This window comes from Euprymna scolopes, chromosome 20 (assembly GCF_053919585.1).
Source record: "Euprymna scolopes isolate OS-2025 chromosome 20, ASM5391958v1, whole genome shotgun sequence".
Lineage (NCBI taxonomy): Eukaryota > Metazoa > Mollusca > Cephalopoda > Sepiida > Sepiolidae > Euprymna > Euprymna scolopes.
In genome coordinates, this window is record NC_136501.1 from 1,693,829 (window position 1) to 1,721,192 (window position 27,364).

General features: G+C 32.6%; 2 protein-coding genes across 6 annotated transcripts in view; one reads left to right on the forward strand and one right to left on the reverse strand.

The window, feature by feature from the left end:
• Positions 1-18,929, reverse strand: part of LOC145241286 (TBC1 domain family member 15-like) — a 93,870-nt gene extending 74,941 nt beyond the window's left edge. Inside the window, exons 1-2 of one of the 5 annotated variants that reach the window (XM_080104032.1) lie at positions 18,744-18,929; positions 11,121-11,225 (exon numbers count right to left, since the gene is read on the reverse strand). In XM_080104032.1, the coding sequence (XP_079960158.1) occupies positions 11,121-11,225; positions 18,744-18,770 (132 nt within the window). In that variant the 5' untranslated portion in view covers positions 18,771-18,929. The remainder of the gene's footprint in view (positions 1-11,120; positions 11,226-18,743) is intronic. The other 4 variants (XM_080104030.1, XM_080104031.1, XM_080104033.1 and 1 more) reach the window with 4 other exon arrangements.
• Positions 18,930-19,319: 390 nt separating this feature from the next.
• LOC145241288 (ras-related protein Rab-21-like) overlaps positions 19,320-27,364 on the forward strand; it is a 68,491-nt gene continuing 60,446 nt past the window's right edge. The window contains exon 1 of the mRNA XM_080104036.1: positions 19,320-20,015. Coding sequence (XP_079960162.1) covers positions 19,863-20,015 — 153 coding nt within the window. The 5' untranslated portion in view covers positions 19,320-19,862. The remainder of the gene's footprint in view (positions 20,016-27,364) is intronic.

Sequence of the window (27,364 nt, forward strand, 5' to 3'; positions counted from 1 at the left end):
GCTCTCTGTAACTTTGAGTATTTCCTAAGCTCAAAGAAAACCTTAGAGGCTGTCATCATGAGACAACTGAGTAGACGAAAGACTGACAAGGGTCATTCACACGCTTAAACAAGACTTCCAGGGGCTTTCTAGAAGTTGTTGGAACGGTAGCCAGAGAAGATTACTTCAAAGGGGACTAGAGTTTCATGTGTGCACTATTAAAAAAGTGCCCATACGGAAAAAAGTTTGGAAAGTTATTGAAGACACCTCATGCACTGCTTCAAGCTCCGTGAGGGTCAAGAAAATCAAAGTAAGTAAAACTATCTCTTTCAAGCTTTGATGAATTAGCTTTGAATAAGCCTTCAGTAACAAATCAAAACAGAGCAAATAGAAACTGAGTTGAACCTAGAGACTGTAACTACAACAGAAATCCAAGAATCAAAATTTAAACTCAAAAGGAGTAAATCCCTTATGGTTAAGTGCACAAAAGAACTTGACCATTACATAACTTTACAAGTACTCACAAGAAACGATGATCCATTTCGGTGGAAGACTGCTGAGCAAACTGGCTTCAAATATTTAAGTGAACCACCTTTATCAATGGAGAGTAAGAGGCTCTTTAGTACAGGTGGTAATGTGTATGAACCTATGAGGAACATGCTGTGTCCTGAGAATGGAGAAACCAATGTTTCTACATTACGACTTAAAAGTATTCAACTTTAAATACTGAGGAGACTGTGAGAGCAGAGGAGGCAGCAAGAATAGAAGAGGAAGTGGAGCAGCAGCAGGTGCAGAACTTTAGCTTAAAGTTATTCACTTAAATTACAATTTGTACTCTGTAGTTTTTTTTTTTCCTAATTATATTCATTTAAAAATTGGAAATTGTATTTTATAATCTTTATTTAATAAAAGGCAAAAAGCCATAATAGTGGGCAGATACTTAAATGTTAAGTTAAATTAGCAATTACTATGTTAATGCGTCAAAACCATCTGAGGAGTCGCTTGGCAGTGATGAAATGGTTTAAATTTAAAAGAAAAGTAATTAATTGGCAAAGTGGACGATAAGGCCGATTCCATTCCTAACATTAATGGACAGGAATACAGAGTGAAAACTGGCCCCAACTCTTAGTGTTTTGTCCAAATGAAATGAAACTTGGGTCATAACTAGTTTATTATATTTAAAACATCACATCAAAACACTAGGGTCTTTGGCCTTTTTTTTCCGTTCTACAGCATATGTTCTAGATGGCCTCCATTTAGCTTTTGTTTTTTGGGAGTCACCCTGTAGAACTGAAAAGACAAATCTAAATAAAGCCTGAAAAATTCAATTAAATAAATACAGACATTGGCAAAGGGATAGGTATAAAGATTAATATACAAACATCACAATTCCTAATTATTATTCAAGAAAAATCCATAAAGCAAAGTTTAAACTAATCTTTTACTGCTCAACCAGGTTAATTTTACAAAGTTAAAGGATGAGAGAAAAAAACAAATTTGATTTCAGATGGTTAAGACAAAAAAGACATTTCTTTTAGGACACATGTACTTTAATTCAGGAATTTATTTGTAATATCAACGTAATGACGTCAAAGAAGCATATATCGTATATAAAAAAGGTACTGCCTATGCGAGGTTGTTCCCTATGGACTTCGAAATGACTGGGCTGATTTTTGTGAAATTTCACACAAATGTACTTTGTGTTTGGGAGTGTTCTTAGACTGGACTGCTTCCGATAGGTACCGAAAATAAAAAAATAAATCTGATTAAAGGAACAATCTCATTTTGACTAAAGTTAACACCCTTATAGAGCCTAACATCACAAGTGTACTTTAGAAGTTTTATGACCGCACAAGCAGAAACCCAGTGTATAAAATCAATAGTAAGATCTTTGATAAAACAGGGGCGTGTTCGAAATGAAGGTTTCTGTTTAGAATACAATCGAATCATGATATTTTGCATTTTAAACTTAAGTTCAAGCCACTGTACAAAGTTTTTTTATAAAAAATCAATATTAGGTTCTCTACAGTGCTATGCAGACGATAATGTATTATAGACCAAGTCATTGTGAGGAGGCATGTGAAGTTTCAATGCACCATGGTGGGTCCCCGACAAAAACAAGCAATCAATCCATGTAATAAGAAAAAATATGAATGCTTTCACCAATTATAAGTTTTGGAAGTATGGAATATTTGTTGATCCTCATTCAATCCTGGGCAACACCAGATCTTCCTGCTAGTGTATGTGTAATAATGAATAAAATTGATAAAGTGAAAAAATAATCTTTATAAAAAAAAAAACTCAATATACTAAAAGCTCTACACAAATAAATGGAGCCATCTATACTCCTATAAATTCGTTTCTCTTTTGTGTGTATTGATATTCATATTAAAAACCCTCTTTTCTATTTATTTAAAAAGAAAATACAATGTTCTTATATATGGGTCGTAGAATTGCATTCACTAGCAAACGATCTAGCTAATTTGCATATTCTTTTAAACATTCATTTTAATTAATTCCCTATTAGTTGCTTCGGTTTTCTAATGGGATAATCATCTTTAGTTAACTATTACATGTAATTATATTCATGCAGATATTCTACATGATTTATACTTGCATAATATTTGCGTAAAAAGTTTATAGTAAACACAAAATTGTTTTCATATATATTTATGTATGCGTATATATTTTCGTTAAATCTATTATTTTTCTATATATAAGTGAAAGTGTCTGTATGTGTATTTCCCTACGCAATAACTCAATTTTAAGCCTACAGATTCAAAATTTCATATACAGGGTTATGAGATTTGGGAAAATCGATGTGATTGGTTTTCGGACAGAAATTTGGCAATTAAGGGGTCAAAGTTCAACGATTTGAATTTAAGAACTCTACCAAACTCCTACAATTTTTGGTCTAAACACGTGAAATTTTAGATATAGATTCCTTGGACATCGATCTAACTTAATAACTTTATTTGAGCCCTAAACAATAAATTTTAAGAGGTCAAAGTTTAAAAAATTGACCTTTTTTGTTTTGTTTAGCTCAGCATACACCTCAAAACACCCGGGCAACGCCGGGCACTCATGCTAGTTAAGAAATAAAGGATGAAAATTTAAAATTGAAAACTACATGAGATCAATAAAACTTAGGCCATGGCGTTTCAAAGTTTCATCAGAAGAAAAAAGCCAGGATTAAATGTGTAAAAAAGTTGGCATGAGAAACATTAACTTAAAAAGTTTAAAAGTTAAGTTTTATTTAACTTTCAATCTTCATCCTTCGTTTATACATATTTTTAAATGTGTCCATTCAACATCCACGTTTAGCAATAAAAGTACCTTTTCAAACTTAAGCATGACCGCCCTACCTTGTTAAAACGAAAAGTTTAATTTCCTGTCAAGAGATTAAAAGCCAAACAGGCTGCTCCTGCTGATAATTACACAAGCAACAAACTGATAAGAAAATTCATTGGTTAAAAAAAGAAAAAAAATTTAGTGATGTGAAGTTGCTCAAGTAATGCCAGCATAGTTTTATGTTTATACTTATTTAAAAGGAGAGACAGAGAGATGGGGGAAAGGGGTGGGGGAGAGGGAGGAGAAAGAGAAACTAGGTAGGGTCATAAGGGCAAAAAGATAAGGTAGATATTGCTTAATTATTTTATTTATTTATTTTTTTTTTTTTACTCTGGACACATTTCCAACAAGCATTCACTTTTTCTTGCCAGATAATAAATGTCAAAGACGGATTTAATTTCTGATTGGTTATCAAATTAAGGAAGGAGAAGAGAGAAATAGTTGCCAAGAGGGAAGAAAAAAAATCTATCAAGAAAATACTGTCCTAAATAATTTTCAGGATTTCAGTAGCAGATTTTGCAAGCTTGAATTTTATTATGTAGATAGAAATCTATAAAATAAAGTTTTTTTTCTTGTTTAGAAACTAGGATTTTCAAGCCTTTTTTTATTTTTTTTTATTACTCCTTTTCACCTTAAACAAGGCACATCACCACTTGGACATAAGGGACTACTATTTAGGGTCATATTTACACGGAACTATAGGGAGTTGAGCAGCAAGATGCATGTTCACATTACAATTAAACTCATTCAAGTTAGTACAACCATGGAAGCAAGAAACAGGAACAGAATTCCAAACTAAAGGGGAGGAAACTATTAGAATAGAAGGCTTTCTAGTATCTAAGACCTGCACAGTCGGGGGGGGGGAGACTTTGCTGGTTGTCAGGTTAGTTGGGTGTATGTATCTCAAGGGGGCACAAGGTCGTCTGAATTTTATATTTTGGAATGTTTGTAGTGTTGTTTATTGCTGCTTTTTATAGTCCATGTCTCGTGCAATTAACATGTATACAAGTGGCATTCACCCTAGGCAGGTTGAACCATTTTCCTCTGAAGGAGGAAGCATCATGGAAATATTAAATTTACAAGCAGTATATATATCCTACACAGGAGATATTAGGTTTTTACAGCACCTGGTATTTGCAAGCAGTAACCCATTTGGTACTGACCAGGCTCAATGTTGCTTAACTTTGATCTATGAAACCGCGCATGCCAACATGATTATGCTATATATTATAATTAGCATTGCAGACATCTCCACAAGGTTATATATCAAAGAACTCCCTATCAGATACTTCCACCACATAATCTTGCTCTTCATATCAAGTGTTACATAAAAGAAAAAGAAAAAAATATCCTCTACACAAGTTTAAAGTTCCTATCTAGATAGGTTTCTTAAGTAAAAAATTTAGATCACAACTGAAATATTTCTTGTTAATTATCCTAGATTAATTCTTTTAGGCAATGGGCATCGTTCCAGTCTTTAACAGTTTCCAATATGGCTGCCAATGTTTTAGAGAAGATCACCCCTGGTGGTTCCAAATAATTAAAACAATACTTTCTATGTCACATGATTAAATTAACCAATCAGACTCTTTTCTCATTAGTTGGCCTTAAGGTCAAACACCAGTCATACCTTTTCCATTTTGAAAATCTAAATCTTGAAACTTCTGCCACAGATAAATTAATGATAAACTTACTATTTTTTTTATATCCATTTATAACAGAAAATCTGTCATTTAAATTTTTTATTATTACAACAATTGAACTAATATTTATGCCATTTCATTCACAGGAGAAAAAAAAATCCATAGAATTTTGATTTGGTAAAATAAGTATGCATGTTAAAAAAATAAATTTTTAATTACTAAATGCACTATGTATTTTCAGAACATTTTATTTTTAAATTTAAAATATAAATTTAAAGCCCTCTTTATCTGCATTTTATGGCTTGTAAATGGAAGGAAACACTTTCATAAGAAATAAAAATCTTTCCTTTTTCTTTGAAGCACAACTTTTAATTTTATTTTCTAGGTAAAAATATAAGACTACCAGAAACTATCCAAACAAGACAGTACATGCCAAGTTAAAATTTGACAAAAAACTTATTTCTGAATATGGAGGAGAGAAAGGAAATTTATTTCACTTATCAGACCCACTAAAATAACGTTTCTGGCTTTTTAAATTAGTTTTAGGATTCAATATTTCTCATAAAAAAAAAAAAAAAAAAATAATCTAACCCTTTAATCTTCAATGTGTAAAACTTTTGTGTGGTTAAAAGTGGGGGGGGGGAGCATGAAGAGCTGGTGCGAATCAATAGTTTTTATTACTTTTAGAATACCAATTTATTCATTTGAAAGTGATTAAAAAAGAATAAAAGCACATGAAACTTTAAAGTCAAGGAAATAACCACCATAATGTGGAATTGATATTTCTATTCAATCTCAACAACTATCAATGTCATGAGGTCAATCAGTGCCAATAGCTTAATTTTGAGAAAATTAAGATTTGTGTCTATTCAGTGTAAGCTTTTTGCATACTTTGTTATTGATGTGACCCTGTCGGTTATTGAAGCGATATTAAGAGAACGAATATGAAAATCAATTTAGATGAAAAAATCTTACAGACCAACAAGCATATCAATAGATTTACTTTTATAACAAATATGAACCAATGATCGCACTAAGAGACAAGTTCTTGGTGTGTGGGATCCAACATAACAGAGGAAACAAGTTTATCAGCAGAGCAAATAGGAATTTGTTCAAGACACACTAAGGGAACTAAAATAGGATTGTTAACCAAGGTTTGACAGTGAGTGGAACAAAAGAGGACAATATATTTAGAGTTAGTTTCGGAGTGGCAAGAAATTTTGCGACGGTTCGAGACTGTTTACAGGCAGTTTAAGGCTTTCAATGGTTGAAGACAGTTTCCAGTTTGACAATTGAACACAGGCCATGGTTCAAAATGAGCTGACGTAAGTTAATGTGAGGAATTGCTCAGCAACCGAGAAGGCTAACATGCTTGCCAGTCGGTTTGCCTCAAACTCCACACTGGACCCTCTAAGCCACCCCCTACCTCAATTTCCTATGCGGACAGACGCCACGCTTGACGATCTAATAATCACCCCTGCTCAGGTGCATGCTATCATAAAAAACCTTGACACTTCAAAAGCATGTGGACCCGACCTCATCCCAGCTGTGCTATTAAAAAAGTGCTCAGCCGAAGTAGCTCCAGTTCTCTCCAAACTCTACAACAAATGCCTTAATGAATCTTGCTTTCTGGGCTGCTGGAAAACTGCTTCTGTGGTACCAGTATTCAAGAATTCTGGCGAAAGAACTGACCCATTAAATTATCGCCCTATTAGCCTCCTCCCACTTTTTGCCAAAATATTTGAGACCTTAATTAACCAAGCTCTAGTCCAGCACCTTACAGATGCTAAACTTCTGACCGACCAACAATATGGATTTAGACAAGCCCGTTCCACGGCAGACATCCTCACTATAATCTCTAAACGCATATACCATTCACTGGACAAAGCGGGAGAGGGCAAAGCGGTAGCTCTAGATATATCTAAGGCTTTTGACAGGATGACATGAGGGGCTCCTCAGGAAGATTAGATCGTACGGTATCACTGGTAGAATACTTAACATAATTAAATCCTTCTTAGATAAGAGAAAAATCCAGGTTGTTCTCGACGGTCGTACATCTAAACAATATGATATAAATGCGGGAGTGCCCCAGGGATCTATCCTTGGACCTCTGCTGTTCCTGATATTCATAAATGACCTCCGACAAAATTGCCTCTGAGATGGATATATATGCTGATGACACCACACTCTATAGCAGGCACGACAGGAAAACAAATGAACATATATCTAAAGTAATGGCAGAAACACTAGAGGATGACCTCCAATCAGTAGCGGAATGGGGACAAAAATGGATGGTCACATTCAATGCCGCCAAGACAAAACTGGTTTCATTCAATAATTACAAGAAACCTTCTCTACCACCTATAGCAATGGCCAACGACTCTTTATCTGAGAGTACATCTCTCAAGCTCCTTGGCCTAACGTTCACAGGAAACATGAGCTGGAACAATTACATCGAGAGCATTGCCAGGGCCGCTGCGAGGAAGGTGGGCTCTCTCTACCGTGCTAGAAAACTTCTAACACCCGAAAGTATCCTGTACCTCTACAAGGCCACTATTCGCCCATGTATGGAGTATTGCTGTCATATTTGGGCTGGTGCATCGGCTACTAGTCTCTCGCTCCTTGACAGGGTTCAAAAGAGAGTCGCAAATCTGATAGGCCCTAAACTGGCATCTAAGCTTCAGCCTCTGTCCCATTGTCGAAACGTTGCATCTCTCTGCCTGTTCTACAAGTATTATAATGGTGAATGCTCTGATGAACTGCAAGCACTTGTGCCCCCACGACGTAAACACCCTCGACAGACCCGATAAGCTGCAAAATCCCACCCCCACACTGTAGAGATCCCTAGATGTAAAAGATCTTTCTACTCCAGTAGTTTCTTCCCCAGAACTGCTAGACTTTGGAATTCCATTCCAGGTCACTGCTTCCCCAACTGTACTGACATGCATAAGTTCAAGTGCAACGTGAACCAACATCTCGCTGCCCAAATCCCTACATAGTACCCCAGTAGATGTTTCCCCTGATAGTAGCCCCCTACACCAAAGTGGCAATGTGCCTTGTTTGGGGTGAAAATGTAATACAAAAAATATTTGTTCAAACTCCTGTTTTCTCACAACTAAGTTCAACTGTAATTTCCACTGTCATCTCTGTGCTTGGTTAATAAACAAAGTGTCAAAGCCGGCAATAGGCAGAGCTTATCCACTCCTCAAGCAATTTAGGTTTGCAAATCTGAGAATTTTTTGGAGTCACCAGCTCTAGGAAGCTTGTCAAAGACCATCACTAAAGAGGTCTCCCTCCCCCAGTTTTAATATCAGTTTTTTTTCTCCTAGATGGATTATTTGAGAAGTTCTACGAGTCCATCACCCCGAGAGGGGCAACCATGCGGCTGGTTTCTACGCCCTGTATGAATGAGAATATTAAGTATCATACCTAAACATAGTTCCACAAAAACTAAAAATATGGTTAAACGACGATCAACAATCTTGACATCATTTTGCAGGACAAGGTAGATGATTCCAAATAACTTTTGAGATTTTAGAAAGCCATTCTTAACATGAGGAGGGGTGACATTGGAAAAACTTAAATTTTCTTTATAAAAATGAAACTAATTTACATAATTTTTGGTATACAATATTTTCTTTTCATCATGGGTACGGGTACATACAAATATTTAGCATATTTTTTTTTTAACACTTAAACCTGGTTTAAGTAAAAAAAACAAAACAAAACAAAAACTGTTCGGGAGTAATGCTGAAACCAGTTTCAGTCTAAACAATTTAAGTGGCCAAAATAGGACTTAAACGAAGAGATAATTATAGGAAGTTGCCTTTAATCTATATAAATAAAAATGTAAAGTATGTTTGTTCGTAACTGATAATATAAATAACCACTGGACCGATTGCTTCGGCATTTTGGTATAGTATTTTCATCGTACCCATGTGTGTTTTTATCTCTAATTATAGTGTTATACATAATTTTTCTTTAATAAATTAGGTGGTTTTCTTTGTAACAATGTTGCTATTTTTTAAGGGGAAATATCAGTGATTTACCAGTTATGTAACGTGGATGAAACATTGAACTTTCAGAACATTTGTTTAAACTGTAGGATGAATCTATACAGACAAAATTTCATGAAGAAAAAGAAAAAAAAAAAAATTCTACCGTAAGTAAGTTATAAATACCATGATAACAGAAACGCATGTACTTAGTATATTTTGTTGTTTCTTAACGCTTTTAGTACACTGTACTAAAAGCGTTAAAAAACAGCAAAATAGTTTTTTTTTTTTTTTTTTTTTTTTTTTTTTTTTTACATCGAGGTTACCATTTATCAAGGTCCAGGAGCCACTCAGGGATAAGGGTTCGGTATTGTTTGGAAATCAAATTTGAAAAACTGGAAAATAATTTTTTTAAATTGACAAACTCAGAATAAAAAAATGAAACTTTTTCTGCTTTTGTTTTGAAAGCAGAAAAAAAGTTTATTTTTAAGAGAATACAAATGAAACTCGTTAATTAGCTGACTTTATTCATCTCAGCGCTGGTCAGCGAATAGCGAGCCATTTTCCCTGTTAAGCGGTTTTGAATTTCTATAAAATATAACATTTTAAAGAAATTTCCGCACAATTAATTATCAAATATTTACATATTACACATGAAAATAATTCTGAAACTATTATCTATATGAAAATGGATGATATGCCGATTTATCAATTTTGAAATATTCGTCAACTTTGCTCGGTCGTAACTTTGCTTCCTGTTGTCGTAAAAATATAAATCAAAGTCCAGTAGAGATGAACTTCTATGCTTATATAGCCTGTAAATTAAATTTGAAAATAATATTTAACAATAGCGCGGATTCCATTTTGACTTTCACCAATATTCCTGTTAATTACATAAACTCCAACAAAAAAAAAAAAAAAAAAAAAAAAAAAAAAAAATCATAAAAATCAGTGAAGCTTAGATATGTAGGCATGGCAGACGAGCCTCATTCTGACATTCAGAAAATTTAGGTAACAAGCAGTGAAGCTACCGAAAAGTAACCCTTTTGAATGTAGGTGGATATAAACAATATTTTTAAAATTAATTTCTTAATTTTACTTAAAAAAACGTAAACATATATAAACAATATTTTAGAAAATAATTTAATTTTAAATAAAAATTGATTATAAAGAATTTTTTAAAAAAATAATTATTGAAATTATTGCAAAGTGTTTACATAGTTGGTCTTTGGGATAACAGAGGCGCTTGAAACTTCCCTTCCAAAACGAAAAAAGATTTAGTGTTTTTACTATTTTAAAACACTTTTTCTTTTAAAGTTTGAAACACAAGTAATGGCTAGTTAACTTAGAACAACAAGTGCGCATGACGGAAACTCTTCAGGGTTTAAATGTATTGTAATGCTTTTATGGTGGTCGAAAAACGTTTTTTAGCCGCCATATTACTTCCTATTTACTTGCCTCCCCACGAGGACAGAGTTAGACACAAGGTCAGTTTTTAATGTAAAGAAGCATTTATTACTAAAAAACGAAATGGTGAAATATAAGAGCAAGTTAAGCTAAAAGTAAAAGTTTTTAATTCAAAGAATTAAAAGAAAAAAATTCAAAGAAATTTTGAAACTTATAACGATAAAGAAAAGGTTACTTTTAAAGTAGTTAAAATTCTTGTACATCATATTAAATAGGTTATGAAAAGTTTTGACGTTTTTATAAATTTTTGAGAGCATTAATCTCACTTCAAACAAACAGTTTGACTGAAAAATATAAAATCGTAATGAAAGAATCGTAAATCTAAGGTATTTTTTAACGATGTGATTCCGATTCCCCCCCAAAATACGATTCTTACTATTAACAATTCCGATTAATCATCCCACCACTACTAATGAGGTCCGAAATAAGTTAAAGCTGGAGAGAGTTTCCAAAATGTAACTAAAATCTGAAAACTACTTGCTTCAGTTGACTCATAACATGACTAATTTTTTTTAAGGGTATTTGATCATCGCAACTAGAAACCTAAGAGAATTTGCATCGTCAAAACGAATCCTCATAGTAACAATCATTTGAGGAAATCAAATACAATATTTGGTGTATGTACTTATTTTTACAAATAGTTTTTTTTACTCGCTGTAATAAACATTCAACTTTGAAAACTTACCTTTTCTTTTTCTACAAAGAAAATTCTTCCTGGAATATATGCATCCTTATCTTTTGATTCGAGAACGTGCGTGTGAATAAAAACACTGTCTTTTTCATAAAGGACCTGTGATTAAAAATAAAATTCAGTTTAATTTAGCACAAAAAAAAAAACTACTTCAGTAGATTAAATTGTTCCCCATATAAAAAAAAAAAAAAACCTGAATGATGGATGTATAAAAAATATGGGTGTTCAAAAAGTCTTGGGCACATTTTGACATTGAATATCAAGAACTATTAATAAGAATCTGAAAAGAAATAAAAAAAATCTTACAAAAAGTTTGATGCATTTTGCTTTAAAATGGCACCACTTCCATCTTAAGCAGATATGAGGACTTGAAACGTGTCCAAGACTTTTGGAACCCACTGTATTTTTCCTTCCATCACAATATCTCAGTCTTTCAGGACACTTCCCCACCAGATCTACATGACTTCTCCCGTTCTCGATCTCGCATGACACTTTGCAAGTTCCAAACACTTTCCAATCCCATGTCCTGTAACAGGTTTCAATGTAGGTCATTCTTCTACCACGGTTTGGATGTATCCAGAGAACTAGCTTGTTGGCTTCCTCCTCACTGTCTCATGCAGTGACAGACTACTCATCCTTCTCTGCTGTACTTTCAGTGATACTGGTGGTTGGTCACTATAAAGCCGTTGGCTTGTGTGGCTCCATCACAAAAAAAAAAAAAAAATCACGTAAATTAATCAAGTAGTTTTCTTTCGATAAATAAAATCATTTTTAAGTGATAAATGGTAATTTGTAGATATTCCAATGCTGATCTTGAAAGTTTTAATTAGGTTGATTTATTTCCCTTTTCAAAATGACAACCTTCCTCACTTACAAAATTTGATTTAGTAATAAAAAATAAAATTAAAAAATGAATATCAAGACTACTCAAGTTACATGATTTTTGGAAAATATTTTTTATGAGCATGTACATGAGATTTTTATTTTCAACATGGGGTAATTCTGATTAAGAAACAAAGTGATCCAGCTCAAAATTCTGGCCAGATTCAATAGCTGGATTAGCTCCATCTAAAGTAGGTCAGCGATTACAAAAAACAAGATGAAAAATAGTACAAAAAAAATAATTTATATAAAAATGCACATCATTTATTGAAGTTTTCAAGTCAAAATAGTGAATTGAATCAAAATTATGATTTTGAATTTTTTTTTTTGATGGAAATTGATAATTTATATTATTTGGCATGGCTTAACGGATAAAGTACTTAATAAATTCAGCTGCGACACTCTCCTGGAGTTTGAAAGTTCAATGTTCAGTGTGGTCGATATAAAGAATACAATTGCAAATTACTCAAGATTTCAACTTGGACATGGCCGACAGTACGAGAGCATGCTACCCTTGTGGATTAAATCATGGATTGCGTTCAAAATTCAAGATCTGCAATTTCAGAAAGATTGCAGAGTTCCGTAGTTGAAAGATTTTTTAAAGTTTTCCTTTTGTTAGGTGCGCAACTGAAGGCGATTGCTGAGCTTGCATTTAGACAAATTCAAAGCAGAAAATGATTTCTAATAGATAATCGAAGAAGTTATGTGGCTTAACATGTGAGCACTGAACTTGTCAAGTTTTGACCAACTTCAAAATCAAAGATTATGGTTCAGTTATACTCTTAAAGGATGACGTGTTTGCACATACCCCCTACCGTATCAAAGATTCCTTTAAAGTGGAAAATTTTTATTTTGGTTGTGTAAATTATTGAAACCATATTAAAAAAAAAAAAATACAAACATTAAGAACAGGAACTCTTCCTTTAATCATCACATTCTATGAGCGAGGGTTCTGACAAAGGGGGAAGAATTGCTGTTTTGAGTCAAAATCTATACAGCTTTTTCTTGGCTAGTTTTTGACCATAAAGTAGTATTTTTTATCTCCTTACATCAAGTGGCTTCATGAACTGTATGACGCGATTAAAAAAAAAAAAAAAAAAAAAAAATCATTTTATTGGAAGGGGAGGTAATTAGAACAGTGTTTTCATGCACAACTTCAGGTAATCATTACCTTAAGTACTCTAAAGAAAATTCAATTGGACAATAGCAAAGATTTGACTTATTTGGGTGCTTGTGTAGATTAATGATGTTTTATATCAACGTATTTCAAGTGGACACATTATGTACGTTAGTGTCGTGTTGAAATTAAAATTTAAAAATAATCACAGACAAAATTGCAAATAAAAATAAAATTTCTCGAATTATTAAGCTTTATTGTATGTATCGAGTTGTACGATACGTTATGTACGGCAAACAGAGTTATCTCCCTTGACTGGAAATCGCTCCAGACAAGGCATGAAACCATTTTATATAAGAACAAAAAATATTTCAAGGTCAAAAACTTGTCAACGATAAGCGTTAGATGGAATAGATTCCAACCCAGAAAACAGTAATTCTTTCCTCTTTGTCAGAAACATCGTTCATGGAATGCAAGAACTAAAGGACAAGATTAGCGAAAGGAGAGTCACGCGGTTGGCGAAAGTAAAGCCAAGATCCACTTTCTAACGGGTTTTTTTAAACACAAAATGCCAGAACGCAATTGTGGATTATTTAAAAATATATACAACACATCAACTGGATAATTTTTCTGATAATTTATACTAGGTACGTGCAAAATGAATGCCGGTGCTCAAAATGTATAAAAATTTTGACCCCTCCCTTAAAAAAAAAAATAAAAAAATCAGGAAATTAACCAATTTTAATGAAATTTTCTGTATTTATCAATATAATGGACTAATTTTTATTTAAATCTTAGTGGAAATGTATTTTGTTTAAACAAGAAAAAAAAAACCTTTTAAAGTTATGGTTTTCAGTAGTAAAATAAAATATGCAAGAATTTATTTTTGCTTTATATATATATATAATAAAGCATCGTAAATTGTAACAAAAATAAAATAATTTTTTCAGGAACATTACGAAAAAAGCCCCTAAAGTCCATATTAATGAATTCGATATAACTCGAAGAAAAATGAATTTCTCGAACTAACTACCGATATTACCATTGAATCAAGCATTGTTTATTTAACATTTTCACATAAAAAAAAATTATAATTGCAAAAGATATTTCTACTTTTTTTAAATTACAGGTTTCACATAATTTTTATATGCAAGATTTTAATTTCCTTGCTCGCAAGAAAAAACTTTCGGCGTAACATTTTTTTTTTTATATAATATTGAACAATAATTAAAAAATAATTTAAAAACAGGAACATCGAAAAAAAATTAAATTAAAAAATACAAAAATTGCTACAAACGTTCAGAATAGGAATGTACAGATGCACGTCTGTGGGGAAAAAAATTTTCCCACTTTCAATTACATGACGTCATTTTCAGTCTTTCGACTGGCTGAAATTTTGGGCCTCCATATATTCCGTGTTTAGAAAAATTTTAGTTTGTTGCGTTTTGTGAACGGCAGAATCACTCGGTTTTGGGCTAATTAATTATCTTTGAAATAGACCCAGAAAACTAATATTTATCTTTTAAAGGATTTTTACAATGAATTTATTTGACTTCAAAATTTAGCTGAACTGAGTAGCTCGCCGTGAAAACATTTTTCATGTGTACAAGTTTTTTTTTTTTTTTCCTTTTGGAAATTAAGTTTAGTTCTTAATCTTTTAAATACAATCAAAACCTACAAAAAAAATTATAAATCGGCTTTCAAAACTAGCCCCCCCCCCATCGTTGTCCGCCAATTTTTGCCCATACCTAATTTATACTTATTTCGACATGACATGCAAGTACGTAATGTTGTCACCAGAAATGTTGGTTTGAATAAAATATCACTAATCTACACAAGCAGCCTTATTTGTGTAAACAGGTATTTAATATAAGCGGATGCGCGCCTTAAAAATCCCCGTAAATTTCGAATATTATAGCTATTTAGCTAACTTTAAAGGCTTTGTTTTTTTAATGCCACAAGAGGCCACAAATATATAAACTAAAATAATTTGATTTTAACTATTTTTCCAACTGTATTTCCATGGAAATGCAATATGATATGTGGTGATCTAACAGTATCGTAAAATCCGCCACAAGTCGACGGATTAAGGTTGAGCAACAACAGCTGGAAATTCTAAAATAAAAATACAAATGACGAAATCCAATATTGTCGAGTCGAACAGATTTTTTTTTTTTTTTGCGTTTGTTTTTAAATTTTCACGATTATATAAAATTAGCAAGGTAAGACAAAGTCTGTATTTTAAAGTGAAATAAGTTTCAATAATATTTACCTCACCTATAAAAGGTAAAAGAAATGAACATTTTTTTTTAAACACAACTAACGAATAAATGTTACGTGATAAATATTTTAATTTATATTACCTTGAAAAATTTATTAATTTTAATTTACAAATATAAAACTATAAACAAAGTTGTTTTAATATAAATAGGTAAATGTTACCTTAGGCTACGATAGAATACCGACAACTAATTTGAATTTTTAGGAGTATTCGAGGTCGCTGACAACGAATCTGATAAAACCCGTCGCAAATTTACCGTTTGCATGGTATGAACCCCTGAACCCTGGGACTATTTTACGCTATTTCACCACCTTCAGTCACGGCTACCTAGAGTATGGTGCTGCTTCCGAAGTGAAATGGCCATATCACATCGAGGAAGAATCTTGAGCGGATATTTTAAGTTAAAAAAAAAAAAAAAAAAAGTTAATTTTTTTTTTTTTTTTTGCGTTACCTAGTTTTTAATTGATCTAAAAGTTTTCATGAGTTTACAAAAACATTGTTTTCCGTTTTTTTTTTGAGGGGGGGGGGCATTATAGAACTTTGAGTTTAACATGTGCTTCCTGCAGTTTAATGAACCGTTTTTCCGTACCGCACAGACATTTACCGCGTAGAATACCGTTTAACATTTCACAAAAAGTCTGTTTACATTGGGGGGGGGTGCAGGTGGTGGTGGCAGCCTCGAAATAAAGGAATTTAAAGGCTTTTAAACTGTCGAATACAAAGTTGGTTATAGCCAATATTGTCTACGCTTTCTGACTTCCGGCTTCTGCTGCCCATTTGGCTGGATAATTACAACATGGTCAAGCAGAAAGGACATTCTTAACATGGAAGTTATCCGAGAGAAAGTTAATTATTAATCAGAAGGGATCATATATTGCTTGTCACAGTCGTCCCGTCTGCCGAGCATAAACTGAAAGTTAAAATAAGCAGACAATCTTGACCAGAAAATTTAAACTGCCAGAATATTTTTCTTTATTAAACCATGATCATAAAAACCACTAGCAATAGACAGAGGCTATCTAGCTAATTAGGGAATGCATAAAATGTAGAACTATCATGATAATGCGGAAACTCCGAAAATGTGATAGTGACATGTTTATTAGGGATCTCCAACGCACGCGACAGATTTACCCCCTCCATCCACATGTAACTAATCAAATATAACTTTTGTAACATTAAAAAACTTATTCAGGTAGGTAGAAAACTAAGTAACTTACCTTGCCTTTGGTAACATTTGTCTTTTCAGTTTGGTGTCCATTTGCAAAACATGCTCGCACACCAGTATCTTAATGAGTTTTATAACAGGTTGGTCCAATTAATATTGAAATGACCAACGAATAATGTTGAAATTAAATTACACTTCTGGTCAAAGCCAGGTACGTACAAAAGTTCAACTATCGAATTTGAAATAATTGTGGCCAAGTGACCTGAACAATAAACTTCAAACCGAGATAAATATTTCAGTTAAACTTTCAAATGACAATCTAATTTAAAAAGGTTTTTCTGTATCACTCAACTTTTTTTTTTTCCACTTTAAAAATTTATTGAAGTCGTGTTTTTATACAAATTAGGTCAACTATAGACATTTTAGTTTATAATTACACGTAGATTTGTCTGGACATATTTGTAAGGTGTATATTTAAAATTGCCACAGATTCATATTTTGTCTTGTTCATAAATGTGACCGGAATGCCAAAGTTTTAATAAGGTTTCAGCTTAAGATTTATATAATTCCTATTCGCCGTTTCGGGTAATATAACTGCGAAATTATTTCCATATATTCTCAAAGTGAACTCTTAATTCACCGAGGTAGACAGTATGGTTGGTTCTCATTCCGAGTCAGCCATGATCAGGTAATAATAATAATAATAATAATAATAATAATAATAAAACAAAACAAAACAAAACAAAAACAGAAAACTGATGCAGATGCACGTACCAGTCACGGAACGAAGAGGTCATATTCCAAAAACCATATAAATTGACAAAGACATTTTATTTTTTAATTAGAAAAGAAAAATTTATGAGTAAGCAAAAAAACAGACCGTCTCGCATCACCATCTTGACAAAAAAAAAAAAAAAAAGAAAAGAAAAAATCCATAATTCTAACTTGCAAGGCCAACTTTAACCTTGTAATGCTAACGCTTTCACATGAATCATTTGAAATTGTTAAAAATTGATTTTCTTTATAAAAATAAAATTACTCCACCAATTTATATAATTGGGGGGGGGGGGGTATGACGTTTCCGTTCAGTGATGGGCACGTACACCAAAGATTTAAAATTATGTTGAATTCTAAATAAAAATAATGTATGGATTATAGACCATGAATCTCCAGAAGACCATCACTTGAAAACGATTATTAGTAAACATCTTTAACGCCATGGAATATATAAGTTCAGTTCAAAATTTCGTATAAGTTCAGAGTTCGAAAAGATACACATTAAGACGGTCGCAGTCTTAACTAAAACATGGGAATACAAAAATAGCAATTTGATAACAAGTCGAAATTATCGATTCTTACCTAAAGAATCGAAAAAGCTAAAAATCTCGAACTGTTGTTGATTAAAAATTGAAAGTAAACATACAAAGTTAAGAACCCCCCGCCCTCCGCCCAATGATCACTTAAATGACAATGTAGGTTGGATTCATCTAAGTCGTAGACGTTTACATATTAAGACATACCTTGTGGTTACGTTTAAAGCTCCCACCATTTTTTGTTATAAATATATGTGTGTGTGAGAGAGAGAGAGAGAGAGAGAGAAGATGGATAGGTGGAGAATTAAATTAAAGTAGGAAAATGTAAACTCAAGAAAAACAAATCTATCTAGCTGAGAGAGTATACTTTATATATAACTAGATAGTACGAGGTATCGGTTCCAATAGTGTGCGATTCTAGAGTAGTTAATAACAGAGTTGGTATATGTAGACGTTTCGTTTACATCTTCGGGTTGGTGATCTCTTCAGTGACTATTTTATACACACGTGTGTGTGGGGGGGGTTCATACACAAATCGTACACACGGATGGAAAACAAAAATTGAACGTAGACATTTATTTTTGTTTTGTAATTGTCAACTAATAGGAAAAAAATAAAGTGAAATTCATTTAAGATGGTAGATACTCAACAGGTTTCATTTTCTTCCTCATTAAGAAAAAAAAAAGTTGGACGATTATTTAAAAAAAAAAAAAAAAAAAAACATTACGTCGCTTTCATGTTTTTGTTTTCCTCCCTTTCTTAACGCGTGGATAATAGACTCGGATTTGCTCTCGCCTTGTGTTAATTAACTCCTATAAACATACTGTCTCCTCGCGGTAGGCGTACTAACATGTCTTACCTTGTCAGAAGATGCCATCGTGGTCATTGACAAATGACTGGCTATTTAAGAGGCCAGACACCAATGTCGACTTTCTCGCCCTTTTCTACCTTTATTCCGTACTCGAAATTACTTTTCTGAACGAATGAGATTTGACGGGTATGAATCAATCCCAAGACCGCATATAAACATAAATGATAATAATAATAATAATAATAATAATAATAATAATTTCAATTATAAAATCGAAAAACAAAATTGAAAATATATATAAAATAAAAATGAATAAAATCAAATATAATTTTTAATGAAACACGGTTTTAAACTATTTATTAAAAAAAAAAAAAATTTTTCAAGTGCTTAAAAAGCCATAGTCGTCTTCCTGTGTTCTAGAGCCGCACATAAACAGGAAAATAATAGCAATACTTATATATTTTTCTATTTTTAATTGGAAAATCGAAAAACAAAAAGATAAAAATCTAGATATAATAATCATAAAAATTAATAAAATTAAATTTAATATTTAATCAACTACCATTTTAAGCTATTTATTTCAGAAAATTATGTACTTTTTCTAGTGCTTAAGCGGCCACACTCGTCTTCCTGTAATTGTACCACATGATTCATGACGTCACATATTGTCAGCCATCTTTGATGTTGTCGTCTGGTCTGTCAGACGTCGGCCGACGGTCGAGACAACAACAAAAAAAGAAAACCAAAACAAAATATGTCTCACTATCCCATGACTTAATTAGATAATCTTTTTCTTTTTTACTGTGCGATTACGTTCACTGCAGGAGCCGATATAAATTCAAAAAAGAGGATAACTAACACAGCCGTCTTCATTGAGTGTAATTTCTGTTTACAACTGGGTCTTTTACCTCTTCCCCTCAACAAGCGGTTCGAGCCAAATAATAATAATAAAAAAAAGTCTGAGGAGTGTCAATTTAACACCGTGATTTATTAGTTTTGAAAAAAAAAATCTAAGATTTCCAATTGTATCCATTTTATAATCTTTAACACGCCTGTGTGTTTTTCCGATATAAATATTTTTGTATGTGTGTGTGTGAAGAATAATCGTCTACGGAAAGACACAATTCATAAAAGAAGAATTGGTAAATATAAAAGTTGAAAGCGAAAATGTCTCTTAGCAGTGGCATTGCCGGTCAAAATGACGGACGAAATTATTCATTTAAAACAGTCTTGTTGGGTGAGGGTTGTGTCGGCAAAACATCTCTCATCCTCCGATATGTGGCGAACAAGTTTAATGACCAACATGATTTCACTAAACAGGTGAGAAAAAGCATGATTTTTTTTTCCTTATTTTATCTATCACTTATATTAATTTGGAGTCGAATGTGGGTTGATTATCAATCATTAACCAAACATTACTGTAAAAATGGTTACTCGTTCTGTCCTACGCTACGTGGTTCAAAACTGATCAATGAAGTTATCTGGTCAGGAAGTGTGATCATTTTAGGTTATATTTATATAATAAAGTGAGATGAAAAATGAAGTTAACTTTATATTATCAGAACAATAAGAAAAACTGGGTTTGTATTACTGTACACATAGATTCAAAAAAGTTGTCAAAAAACAAATATATAACAAATAAATGTTATCAAAAGCAAGATAAGTTACTTTTCTACCAAACTGGATATATTTTTCGTGTTTTTATTCAATGTAACGTGTTTATTCAGCTCGAAAAACATAGTGTTTACCGATGTATTGGAAAATTCAAGATGGCGTCTGATTCTCTCTTTAACACGGTAAGTTTGGGAAAAGGTGTTATAAATAAAAACCCAGATAAAATACTGTTAAAAACTCGCTCAATATATGTTACCGTGACATAGGTTGACATATATTCGGCGGGTTTTTAATAGTATTTTGTATAGTTTTTTATTTATAACACCTTTTCCCAAACTTACCGTGTTAAAGAGAGAATCAGACGCCATCTTGAATTTTCCAATACAGCGGTAAACACTGTATGTTTTTCGAGCTGAATAAATATGTTACATTGAATAAAAACACGAAAAATATATCCAGTTTGGTAGAAAAGTAACTTATCTTGTCTTTGATAACATATATTTGTTTTTTTAACAACTTTTTCGAATCTGTGTACAGTAATACAAACCCGAAAAATTTAAGGGGAACTTAAAAAAACAAAAACAAAAAAACATGGCATTTCGAAGCTAAATGTTTTTTTCTTAAATTTCCTCTTAGCTATTCCTTATTGTTCTGATGACATAATTTTATTCATCTTTCATTTAATATTGTTTTCTGCTCAGCTTGATCTTGAAAAGTTTTTCTTTTGTTAAAGATTTACTCTTTAAAAATAAAGGTGCTAATGCACTTACTGATCCGCGCTATTTTTAAAATGGTATTTCCAAGTTTAAGTTTTATGGGTTTTTTTTTTATTCAATTGTAAGGTTAAAGTATAGAATAGGTACAAAACACCCTCCCCCTCATGTTAAGAATGGATTTTTAAATAATAACGTTATTTCACCACGGATCAATAATTGTACTAGTACCTAAAATTTAACCAAGTTTTAAATTGAACTCTCCTACGTTTATAATTTGAAATATTTGTTACTGTGATTTTAAAAGTCGAAATTTAACAATCATATAGAATGGCGTATTTGGGGATAGAGAATGTTGAACTCTAAAAACGTACATAACCAGTAATGTCTGGATTTACTTAAAATTTGTAACCGGAGTCAATTATATTTATGTCGGTCGTGGCCAAACCCAAAGATAATAATCGGCATTTCTCGGAGCCCCTATTCTACGAAAGAACTTTAGAGTTATCTGATTTTTTTTTCTTGTGCGCTTTTGTACCATGCTATTTTTTAAATATTTTCAAGTTGAATTAAAGTTTTACGATATCCTTTTTTTATTGTTAGGTTTAAATACAAAATAGTTACAAAACACCCTTCTCTTCCCATGTTAAGAATGGCTTTCTAAATAACGTTATTTCAGCACGATCCAATAAGTGCACAGGTACCGTTTTTTTTTTTTTTTTTTTAATTTTTTTAATATAGTTAAAACCGGACTTGCTAAAACGAACTTGACGTTGGTCCATGACCTTCTAATTCAGACCAGGAAGTTGAAAATGACAGTTTAAATATTTAAAAATTAATTTTGAAATTTGCACAACCATTTAAAAAAAATAATGGAATAACCATAACTATTTTTGGTGCTTATGCACTTGTGTTACCGTGCTATTTTTTTTTAATAGTATTCTGACAAACCTGAACGAGCTTTCCCCTCTGCCGTAAAATTCCTTTTCACGTTTTATTTTTTCTGCGAATTATCGTCGACAACAGATTAAATTTTCATATTAGATGGGGAGGGGAGGGTGTTTTGTAACTATTTTGTGCTTCCACCTAACAATTAAAAAAAAAAAAAAAAAAAGATATCGTGAATCTAAAAAAAAAAATGAAAAATAACGCGGTAGCAAAGTGCACAAGCATCAAACTTTTATCATCTGATTTTAACGTGGGGATCACTTTTCAATTCTAACCTTTGAATTTAACTCGAAAAAAAAACGGTACATTTTACACCATAGCAGATACGTGAGACCTTAAAAAGTTGTGCTGATTGACCACAAAGTGGGGTATCAATTTATTAGAACGTTATAATTGAAAAATACACCCCCCCTCACGTTAAGTCATTAAATAAACTTAGAAAAAAACTCCTATGAAATTTAAGTATGTTATCGAGGATAATCCACAGAAAAAAAATATATATATAAAAAAAGAATTAATTTTACGGCGGGGGAAAGCTCGTTTAGGTCCGCCAGCATTTTCAAGTTAAATTAAGTTTTACGATGTCTTTTTATTAAATTGTTAGGCGAAAATACCGAATAATTACAAAACACCCTCCCCTCATATTAAGAATTTATTTTTAAATAATAACGTTATTTCAGCACGATATTTTTTCCGGATTTTTCGATGACCGAAAACCATTTTTAAGCTAATACATTAGCGAATAGGAAATGTCTGTGGCTAGAATTACAGGTACTTATTTAGATTAATGGTACTAGTGCAGAGAGTGATCCGGACGTAAATAATAACATTATTTAAAAAGCCATTCTTAACATGGGGAGGGGAGGGTGTTTTGTGCCTATTGTATACTTCAACCTTACAATTGAATAAAAAAAAAAACATAAAACTTTAATTAAACTTGGAAATACGATTTAAAAAATAGCGCGGATCACTCTCTGCACTAACACCAGTTTAATGAAGGCATTAAAAAAACTGAAAATCTATCATAAATCAAGGTCATTAATTATCCGACGAGACCATATGCTAAGGTTTTGATCCTCTTCTGTCGAAGAGTTTCAAGTAACACTAGTAATTCACATGAAAAATATGAGGGTAGGGTTACTGGCTTAGTAGGAAAATTGGTATTGGCATATGTCTTTGTGGTTCTTTCATTCTGCAGCCAGGCATGACTTAAAGGCATTTGCTGATGGGGGGGGGTTAATGGTGTTGGAACTTAGCCTGTTCCAAATAGGAGCCACTCTACTAGAGAAGAAGTGGCCATGGGAGCCAGAATGATGCTGGATCTGCATCTTCAGATTATGTCCTCTTGTGAATGGGTTGAGGGCTGGAGCGAACAAGTTGTTGCCACAGTTGTTGCTAGGTCTGTTATAATGAACATTGTCAAAACCCGTTATTTTGTAGGCCTGTAATATATCAACATGCTGTCCGCTGAATTCTAGAGTAGGAAGGTTGAGACAAATGAGGCGTTCAGAGTCGGGCAAATTGGAGATGCCTTGTACAAGTTTTGTTGCTTTACGCTGGACTTTTTCCATAGTGTCCTTTTCGTTTTTTAACTTCAGGCACCAGACCACAGAAGCATTATTCCAAGTGTAGGCGGATTAGGGACTTATAAACAAGCAGGAAAGATGTATCCAGAGTTCTAAACGGATGTTTGATGGCTCCGAGAATCTAGTTGACTTGGAATTCAACATGCTTAGTAAAGGACTTGGGTTAACAATTACTGAGATCCTTTTTCTCATTAATCTCAGTGTGCACAGCTTTCATCATTATACTTCATAGTGTATGACTGGTTGGGATTGTTATTACCTAGATGCATTATTGTACAAATCTCAGGATGGAACTGCATACACATGATGTTCAGCCAGGATTGGAGTTGGTTTAAGTCACTCTGTGATATTTTTTGGCACTTAGCATGAAACCAAAGCATCTCACTCTACAGCATTATCATTATCACACACCTTGCCACAAAAACCACACTTACACTCAACATTGGAAGCTGGGTCTGAGTTATTGGAAGGAGTAGTGTTATGTGCAGTAGCTATAGCCAGTGTTGAAGCGGTGTTAGATGCACTAATTGGGCAAACAGCTGTAGAGTTAGAGACATCAGCAATGGGAGTGTTGCCAGTGAGAAGATCTAACGCCATATTGTTGTTTATTTCTTGTTATGAACAAATTTAGCATATTTTACCGATTTGTTTTGAAAAGTATCTTTTTTTCCTTGGATGTGCTTATTAATGTTATCGGAAGATTTAAAAAGCACAGCTTACTTGGTTAATAAATATCTTGAAATTAAAAAAATTAGCATCTTTTGCCTTTTTTTTTTTTTTTTTTTTTTTACTAATTAATTGTAATTCGGTACTTGTTTAGTTCAATGAAGACATTAAAAAAATGAAAATATTGAAAAAAAATTTCCTGTTAATATGAAAGTTAAGTCTGTTATCGACGATAATTTTACGGCAGGGGAGAAAGCTCAAAAAAAATAAGGTCCGCCAAAAAATTACAATTTAATAGTGAAAAAAAGGCATAAGATGCTAATTTTTTTCATTTCAAGATATTTATTAACCAAGTAAACTGTGCTATTTAAATCTTCCGATAACATTAATAAGCACATCCAAGGAAAAGATACTTTTCAAAACAAATCAGTAAAAGATGCTAAATTTGTTCATAACAAGAAATAAACAACAATATGGCGTTAGATCTTCTCACTGGCAACACTCCCATTGCTGATGTCTCTAACTCTACAGCTGTTTGCCCAATTAGTGCATCTAACACCGCTTCAACACTGGCTATAGCTACTGCACATAACACTACTCCTTCCAATAACTCAGACCCAGCTTCCAATGTTGAGTGTAAGTGTGGTTTTTGTGGCAAGGTGTGTGATAATGATAATGCTGTAGAGTGAGATGCTTTGTGTTTCATGCTAAGTGCCAAAAAATATCACTCAAACTCTATGAAGCCATCTCTGGTGATCCTGATAATGTTTCATTGCATCTCCTGCAGGCAGGGGGAACCTGCAGGGCATGGCTATACAGAGACACCAGCTAGAAATACGAGAAACATTGGATTCTTTGGTCACAGCCAACACAGAGACGAAAGCAACTCTGAAGTCTCTGGCCTCAGCCAATATGGAGACCAGAACAACTCTATCCAAGCTACAAGCCAGCATGAAATTAGCTGACTGGAACTTGGGTAATCTAAAAGGTAATTTGGATGATAAACTAGCTTGGATTGAGAAACAACAAACTCATATTATGACCCAGAATTCCACCAGTATTCAAGACATAAGCCATAGAGCAAAGGACATAAAGGTATCTCTTAAGGCCACAAGCTCGGACTACAGAATGGAAGAACCACAAAGACCTATATCACTACTAATTTTCCTACTGAGTTAGTGACCCTACTCTCATATTTTTCATGTGAATTATTAGTTCTACTTGACACTCTTCAACAGAAGAGGATCAAAATCTTATGGTCTGAATACCCTAGTTGGGTAATCAATGACCTATACTTATGATATAATATTGTCAAAATGAACATTTTGTCTGGCCACCATTCTAATATTGACCGAATTTTCTGTGAAAAGTATTTCGTCTCTGATTTTTATACACAGCTTATTTTGAAAGTGAAAAGTCATAAGTCTAGATTTTTTTTTAAAAGTTTATCAAAACAAAAACTAAGTTAAAGATTTTGGTACTTGTGTAGATGTGCGGTCTTTTACATCAACACATTTCTAATAAAAATGTGTATTTTTTCGTGTGATGTTGAAATTAGCATTAATTCCAAAAATTATGAAAAATGATCCAGTAGATGTGCTAGTTGTCTTAACAACAAAAAATAACCACAATTATGTTGAGATTTTTTTTTTGTTTTGATAATGGCGACCCTTAATTAAAATCAAGTCAGTTTGTCATACTGAATTGGTTGCATAACTCTTCCACATTGAAACATACGATAAAACTTGATAATGCGATAAATTCTATTTTTATGTGTAAACATTTTTTTGTACAGGATCAGTTTTTTTAATGCTAAACATGACACGTATGTAATGTTTTCACCTGAAATGCGTTGTTTTAACACATCACTAATCTGTACAAGCACCCTGGTTTTGGGTGTTTATGCACTTATGTTACCATGCTGTTTTTTAATAGCATTTTCAAGTTAAATTCAATTTTTATAATGTTTTTATTAAATTGTCACATGAAAGTACAGAATAGTTATAAAACACCTTCCCTCTCCCCATGTTAAGAATGGCTTTCTAAATAACCTTATTTTATCATGGCAACAGAAGTGCATAAGTACTCGATTTTTTAAAATACTTTTTTAAGCAAAGTCATAAAATCACGATGTGAGTTTATTGTAAGAAAAAAAATCTGTAGATATTAAATTTTTTTTGTTTGTTAAATATTATATGAGGAATCTTTTCGAGTTAAAATCGATTAAGAAATACACATTTTGTATGTAGAAATACACACTTTAAATAAGTAAACATTAGGTAAAGTTATCCAATATTGTCCAAAAGAGACAGCCATTTTGGATAACTTGTTGTGTTTACGTATTCAAAGTGTGTATTTCTCAATAGATTTTAACTAGAAAAGATTTTTCATAATATTCAAGAAAAAAAATTAATTCCTACAAAATTATTTTTCTCAAAATAAAGTCGCATGGTGATTTAGTGACTTTTCCCCTTTTTGTAAATTTGTGAATAAAAAGTGATGAAAACAGAACCCTAAATAAAAGCTGAATAATTTTTTGATTAAAAAAAAATAAATAAACAATACAGATTCTTTGCTAAATTTCTATTTTAGACACAAAAGTAATTTAGTAAAATGGCTTTCGGCACTATTCTAAAGCAACTTAAAATCCTGATTTTAGCAACAACAAAAAATTGGTTAAAAGGATTAATTTATAGCTACTTGATTCGTTTGCAAGACAACTGCTTGGTACTTGTAGAAAATGGCGTCCATGTCATAGTTGTAGTTTCAGAAATTAGTAATGTCATTCAGTTATCTCCCCTATCGATTATGCGCTTTGTTTTTCAGCACAATATGAAGCTAAAAAAGGCGAAAAGGGAGATAACTGACATTTTCAGATTTTGAAACTGACATAATGGAGACCGCCTGTGAATTTAACATTCCCTTGACACTTCCTCCTTCGAAGGAAGTTGGGTTAGCCCGTGTAGGGTGAATGCCATACCTGTAACATCGGTAATGTCTTGCAGACGAATCAACTATATATTATTACTGTTTCATTTTTTTTTGTGCAAGTTTACAATTCCACCTATTTAAAAAAGCAAAAAAAATTTAAATTTTGATGTACGTATCCACCATGAAATGAAGTAGTCATATTCCAAAAATC